This window comes from Euphorbia lathyris, chromosome 6 (assembly GCF_963576675.1).
Source record: "Euphorbia lathyris chromosome 6, ddEupLath1.1, whole genome shotgun sequence".
In the NCBI taxonomy this organism is placed as follows: domain Eukaryota; kingdom Viridiplantae; phylum Streptophyta; class Magnoliopsida; order Malpighiales; family Euphorbiaceae; genus Euphorbia; species Euphorbia lathyris.
Window position 1 is genome coordinate 15850012 of NC_088915.1, and position 7605 is coordinate 15857616.

At 41.2% G+C, this 7605-nt stretch overlaps 1 protein-coding gene across 1 annotated transcript; it reads left to right on the forward strand.

Moving 5' to 3' along the window:
* Positions 1–2343: 2343 nt before the first annotated feature.
* Positions 2344–7011, forward strand: LOC136232844 (RNA-binding KH domain-containing protein RCF3). The gene is made up of 8 exons (XM_066022286.1): positions 2344–3376; positions 3891–4376; positions 4706–4954; positions 5372–5620; positions 6110–6189; positions 6321–6429; positions 6514–6640; positions 6750–7011. The coding sequence occupies exons 1-8, from the start codon at positions 2651–2653 to the stop codon at positions 6764–6766; spliced, it is 2043 nt and encodes a 680-aa protein (XP_065878358.1). The 5' UTR covers positions 2344–2650; the 3' UTR covers positions 6767–7011.
* The last annotated feature ends 594 nt before the right edge of the window (positions 7012–7605 follow it).

The window sequence follows — 7605 nt, forward strand, 5'->3', positions numbered from 1 at the left end:
TAAAAGGCCAAAATTAAGATCCATGGCAGGGAAAGGAAAGACGGTGAGGTGAACATACCTGCTCTTTCTCCATTATAGGCTTTTCAGCTCTCATGGCATCCACCAGTAACTTTCCTCCACCAGAAGTTGTGGATCTCTTCTTCTTCTATGGGGGAAGATCCGCGACTTCTTCAGCGGGACGTTTTCCAGCACTCTTTTGGGGATCCACCACCTGCGTATCCTTTTGGGCCTCCAGCTCCTTTTGCTTCTTACGCATCTCTACAAGGGCGCGACTGGCCTCCGACAAACCCCTGACAAGGGAACAATAAAATAATCAAAGTTCAAGGATGAAACAAGGTTACCTCCATCTAGTTGTGTAAACTTCACGTAAGTAATCCTGTCCCCATCGCGGCGGATCAGTGGAATGTCATTCATCATGAATTCCAAAGCGTCAGCGTATGTCCAAGCATCTACCTTGATGCTTTTCATGAGATCCGCCACTTTCTCATCGCTGTCCGTCAGTATACGTAAGTCTCCAGCCATGTGCAGAGGTTTGGCATTCCAAACCGACGGAAATCCCAGAGGTTTGTCCTCTTTTATCTTAACAAAGAAAAATCTTTCGTCCCAGAGATGGACATTCGACATCTTACCGCAGAAGGGCGAATAAGTTTTGAATTTAGCAAAGGTATAAAAAGACTCGGACTTTCGCTTTGTGGGTTTGTGAAGATATCGGAAGACTCGAGGGTTACAGACTACCCCTAGGTTCGAAGCTAAATAACAATCTAGGGCCAAATCTAACCAGCCATTTGGGTGTAGCTGGCAGACAGTGATCCCAAAGTACTCCAGGATATCCGTCATCATTTTAGGAAGGGGAAGACGGAATCCCCTCTCCACATGACAGCTATATACAGACAAGTACCCAATGGGCGGACAGGCGGGTCGCTGATAAGCAGCCGACAACTCAATCTCGTAATCCTTGATCTAAGGATAACGATCCGCCAAATTGGCTAGATCTAAAGCGCTCATACGGGACGAAGTAGACTCCGCCCTAGGCAACTTTTTTCTAAACGGGGTCGAAGGAGAAGCCTCCATTTCTACTTACCGAGTTGCACAACTCGGTTAGATCACAACTAGCAGTACTTTCAGAAGAATTAGAACTCTCGGAAGAAGTGGTCCAACTAATTACAGTTTCAGAGGAAGTGGTCAAATTAAAGAGTTCGATGGTAGACTCAGAGGAAGAACTCATAAACATCCAGAAAACAAGGTGAAAAGATTCACTTACATGAAAGTTGGGGGCTTTGAAAAATTCTTGACGTCGGAAAAAGCTCTGGAAAAACTCGAATCAGATTGAGAGAGGAAGACGCAAATGAATCGGAGAGAGAAGAGAGAGGTTGAAGAAAGTATCCCCTCTTACCTCGAGCAGCGCGCCTATGACATCTGTTGTTCGATGAATGGCCTGGAACAGAGTGACCATAAATGTGGTTCATCATGATGGCGTGCGAGGAAGCTCAAAAGCCCTAAAGGACTTTAACGAAACTAAGGGGGGGCTTCTGATAACATCGAGAAATTCTCCACGGGATCAAAGAGGATATTTACCAAAACGGCAGCGTATTGGGAACACCAGGGAAGCAATGGCGTATTAAGCAAGTCACCTCAGTGGCAGATCTCCTAGATTCCGCCACACGTTATCCATAGTCAAACCTACGTGAGACCTGCCATCACGCCTCGATCCGCCCGCCGAGCGGTAGGGCCGATCCCCAATAAAGGCAATTAATGAAACGTTAATGAGCTAACGGCCACATTTAAGGGAGATCCGTAACCACCATTAATGGGGCATTAATGGAGACTTTCGGGTTACTGGAAGTTATGATCCCATGACTATAAATAGCTTGCACCACAAGCTATTGAGGTACACACATTCATTCTTTCAAACCCTACTTTGTCAATATAGTTTATTCTATATTCCATTACTGACTTTGGCATCGGAGCTTCCCCCGTCGAACCCAACGACGCCCCCCGCAGAGAAGGAATCCGATCAAAAATTCATCACCAGTTATCATTTTACACAAACAGCTATTATCAATCAGTTAAATTTTACCAAACAAATTTATCAATCAATTAAATTTTACCAAAAAAAATTGTAGCTGTTAGCTATTTATCAAACATGGCCGGTAACTGCAATTCAATTTTTTTTATATATTCCTATTTTAAAATTCACTTGTGTTAATAATTCTGGACAGGAAAGGAAAGGAAAAATACGCGGTCCAACCAAACCGGCCCTTCTCGAAAATTGGAAGCCAGTGCCAGTTTGACCAAAGGGCAGTAAAGGAAACCCCGACAGCAGGAAACAAAAAAACGGCATCGTTTAGGTATGTGGAGTTCATCTTCCAATGGAAGCAGAGAAAAAGAAGCAGTGGAAGTGGTTCCTCCCCTTCTTCCCTTCCATATATTAATCTATCACTACTGATACTACTCAGTACTTCCCTTCACTTCTCTCTACAAGACTCTCCAGAGACTTTCTTCATCTTCTTCATCATCATCTTCATCCGGCGTTGCTCAATTGCAAAATGCTTTGAATCCCCAGAGAAAACCTTGAGCATTTTCAGTTTCTGTAACAATTTGAAGGAAATCATCACTTATCAGCAATTCCGAGAACTTAAATCCTGATTAGATGGACAGATCTAGATCTAAACGGAACTACTACTATGACCATCAGGACTATGATAACCAGAACATGGGAGGAGGTGGAGGAGGTGGTGGTAGGACTAAACCAAGGTACAATAACAACAACAGCAATAATCATCACTACACTCCTAATAACCACCGCCACAACCGCGGTAACAACGCCGTCAACAACCGCCAATCTAAGCCCCAACAGGACTCTTCCTCTTCCTTGATGATAACCACCAGTTACCGCATTCTCTGTCACGATTTGAAAGCCGGTGGAGTAATCGGGAAGTCCGGGAGTATAATCAAGTCTATTAGACAACACACTGGTGCCTGGATCAACGTGCACGAGCTTATTCCTGGTGATGAGGAACGAATCATCGAGATTTCCGATACTCGACGGCGAGACCCCGACGGGAGAATGCCTGCGTTTTCTCCGGCGCAGGAGGCGCTTTTCTTGATACACGATAGGATTATGGAAAGTGATGCGCAGTTTGGGATGAATGGCGGCGGGTATGGGAATGAAGAGGATGAATATGGTGGTGGTGGTGGTAGAGGAAATAGAGTGGCGACTAGGTTAGTTGTGTCGAGAATGCATGTAGGTTGTTTGTTGGGGAAAGGAGGGAAGATAATTGAGCAAATGAGGATTGAGACAAAGACTCAGATTAGGATTTTGCCTAGAGATGTTACTTTGCCTCGCTGCGTTTCCATGTCTGAGGAGATTGTTCAGGTTTTCTTGACCTTCACCTTACTATTACTGTTGCCGGACTTTTTCCTTAACAATTTCATCAGATTCTGGTTAAACGGACCATTTTCCAGTGACTTGCTGCTACATTGATTTAATCAGATGATGACTAACTTGAACTCAAATGAATCATGGGATCTAATTTCCTGATTGTTTTTGGATCCTTTAGTTGATACTTAAGCGATAGCAACTTCCCAGACCATTCATTGATTTGATATGCTCATAATGATATCTCTAATGGGTTGTTCTATTTCCTTTACTGGAGATTCAACTTTCAGTTGATCTGTCTTGGAGAATTGAGCATTTTTTACTTGTGAATTCTCATAATTATGAGACTAGTTATATCTCTTGAACATCTTCTTTCTGTCTTGGGGCACCTGAGCTTGTTTACTTTGACATTTGGGGATGCAATGCGTATTGATCTCTTGTTTTAGCAGATAAATAGAGAAGAATGATGTCATGTGAAATTGATCATACTGAGATTTCACTAATTTTGCAGGTTGTAGGTGATATCAATGGAGTGAAAAATGCAATATCAATTATTTCATCACGCTTGAGGGAGAGTCAGCATCGTGACCGAACTAATCAAGGAAATTTCCATGGGCGGATACACTCACCAGAAAGGTTTTTTCCTGATGATGATTATATTCCTCACATGAGTAATCCAGGTCGTCGATCATCAGTAGATGGACCTTCGTTTGGATCGCGAATATCTTCTAATAATTATAGAAACAATAATAACTATTCCTCCCGGAAGTCTGGTTATACATTTGAAGCTGGGGCTCCCATGACAGACAGTGCTCAACCCTATTATGGTGAGGACCTTGTGTTCAGAATGCTTTGCCCTACTGAAAAGATGAATAGAGTCGTAGGAGAAGTAGAAGGCATAGTAGATTTGCTTCAGAATGAAATTGGAGTGGATGTAAAGGTTTCTGATCCTGTGTCTGGGTCAGATGAGCAGATTATTATAATTTCATCTGAGGAGGTAATTACTGTAACTTTATCTTTATTTGGTGATGGTACTGTAAGTAGTCAAGATTAAAACTTTATCTTTATTTAGTGATGGTTGTGTAAGTAGTCAAGATTAAGTATAGTGGTCCATTTATATCAGCTTATGCATCTGTAAACTGAGCAGCTCATAATGTAGCTTACAAGTTGTTTTGATCTTTTCAAAATTGAGTTGAAATTTGTTTTATTATTATGTATGTAATTTGCATATTCGCTATTGTATTTATAGTGTCTCATTAGCCTTCTTCCACCTTATTTTGCTTTTTGGAGGACCTAAGAACTTGATTTTTTTGCTTCTGCCTGCAGGGTCCTGATGATGAGCTATTTCCTGCTCAAGAGGCTTTGTTGCATATTCAATCTCGTATTGTTGATCTTGTTCCAGATAAGGACAATTTCATAAAAACGAAACTAGTTGTCTCTTCTAGTGAAATCGGATGTCTAGAGGGAAGAGATGGATCGTTATCTGAGATGGAGAGATTATCTGGTGCAAAAATACAAATTTTGCCTAGAGAAAGAATTCCTTCTTGTGTATCAGGAGGGGATGAACTTGTACAGGTATGCCACTTGACATGATGAATACTGAATAAATGCCTATAAAAAGCCACAATTTGTTAGATGACTGATGTTTGGTGTCATCTAAGAGAAGAATTCCACGATTTTGTTGGCAAGGTAAGTTAAGGTCGACTAAAGTATCATGTGGACCTTGGTTACTCATGAACAAATTAACTAGCTGGACCTTTTTAGCACCTAAGTAGTGCTTGAAGTGAACTATCCTGGAGAACCCTTCACATATATATGTTTATTTCTTCTCATATTGGCAATACGTACCTGTATCCACAACTGGTATTTACTGTTGACATCTTTGTGACTGAAAATGGAACATTGTTGACATCCATTTAGGCTCAACAAGAGCCATATCAAGAGGATCTGTTACTCTTCACCATTTCTGAATGTCATTGATATATTCTCCAGATTGAAGGGGAAATTACGGCAGCTCGAGATGCTCTGGTTGAAGTGACATCAAGACTGAGGAGTTACTTGTACAAAGAATATTTCCAAAAGGATACACCAGCACCTATTTCTGCACCCGGTAATGCTATGCGATTGGAGTCTGCTTCTCCAAAAAACGTGACCCCAGCTCGAGATGGTCTTGGTGGTGGTGAACCTCCTATTGCAACATATCAAACTATGCAGTCTGCAGCAGCCGCACCACCAGCAAAGGTTTTTACATTTTTTCAGGCGATTCTCCCTCCATTTCATTTTTTCCCAGTTAGAGAGATAATAAAAAATATTGTTAGAACCTTACTTCCCATCAGCTTAAGCTTTTGGGTTCAATGGTTCTCTGCTAGCTTCTTGACTTCACCATACTATCTATTTTTAAGTTCATTGTTTCTGCTTTTGAGAATGTTGGAACTAGACATCAACGAGGTTTAGCTCAATGGTATCAGAACTGTCTTCATGGTTCTTTGCAAGTTGAACTGCTTGGAGCCTATGAAGCAACAAGGTCTGAAATGAGATTATTGGGAAAATGAACTTGTTCTCTACACTTTTCAGATTGAGAAAGGTTTCCTTGATATATTCGCTGGTCGTAGGAAGTGCATTTGCTCTAAAATGGCCCGTTTCTTAGATTCCTGTTGCCTCTTTTTTCCGAATAAGTGCCTAATTCTATTTTACATTTTTTTTTTAAAACAAGAAAATTTCATCTTGTAGGATGCTGGAGGAATTAGCACTGAAAAAGTGAAGCAGAACGACAGTGAACGCCGTGAAGATGTTGCCCCTCCAATAAATAGGTAGCTGAGGCAACTTTTATTTTATTGAATGGAGCAATGTGCTCTTTCTTTATGATATAAATGTTTCTGTGCTGTGAATTAGTATTCATTTCACCTTTATGTAACAATGATCATCTTCTTCTCTTTGTTAGAATCTCCGTACCACTTGTCACGAGGAGTATACTTGAAATTGTCATACCAGAGCATGCAGTTCCCAAGCTTGTAACAAAATCAAAGAACAAGCTTGCACAAATTAGCGAGGTGAGTCTAAATTCCTTTTAGCAACTACTTTCTTTTAAGTTTTTGTATCTATTAACTCATGCATGAGTCACTTTTACGAGACAGTTGTCTGGAGCCAATGTAACCCTTGTTGAAGATAGACCAGAAGTGACGGAAAAGACTATTCAAATATCGGGTACTCCAGATCAAGTAGAGAGAGCACAGAGTTTGTTTCAGGGCTTTATTTTAAGCAGTAAGTCTTTCTACATCCTTTTCTGTATGTATGGATGCAAGCCAAGGCCTATAGGCTACCTGGTTGTGTAACAAATTCATATAAAACGGTGTTGTTTATTTTGATTCAGCACAAGAAGACGGGTAGGTGATGAAGGAAGCAGTTAAATTTAATTTAGTAGCAGATGAGAAGCCCTGAAGTGCAGAGTTTTGGCATGAAAATGGTTGGTATGTTATGTTATGCCTTTTGCACTTGTTTGTTGTTTCTAAATATGAATCTTCGGGCAGAGAGTTTAGTTCCATTGTAAATACAAGGTTAGGGAGCTCTACATCTGTTTTTCTGCAACTGCATTTGTTTATGTTAAATCAGTTTTTGCATTTTTTTACCCTCTTTGCTACTCTGTGTATTTTTACGGTAACTTGTTGGTTTATTTATATTCATGTTTTTTGGGTAGATAGATAGATTCACTTAATTGGTTTGATTGATTAGAGACATATTCCCCATTGCTTTTTAGTTAAGTAGGGAGCTCGGCCCAGTTCTTCTCTCCCTTACTTATCTCAATCGTATTCGGAGTTTCCCTGGGGTTGGTAAGGCGAAATGGGGCCACCCTAGCCCATTGAGTGCTCTACCTCGGGCCATCGACATCATACGCTCTACTGAAATAGATTTCGCGGAAAACCAGCTATATCCTCTCACAATTACGACCTAAATGAAATGTGAAATTGCTCCCCGGTACCAACCAAGAGTCTAAAGAGATTCTTACCTCCCCTGATGATAACGCTTGTCGGTCTGTGTCCTTTGGCCTCTGAGGCTTTCGGCAGCCATTGGGTCGTCCATCTTTCTTCGAAAGGTAAAATGAAGGACGAGGTTTGCCTTTACCCTTCATGCTTTTAGGAGTGATTAGTTAGAGTCGGTCCGTTCTCTTGTTTCAGAAAGAGAAGCTAGGGCTAGGGTCAAGCAAGCCTGCCTCCATGTTTTAAGTTGCC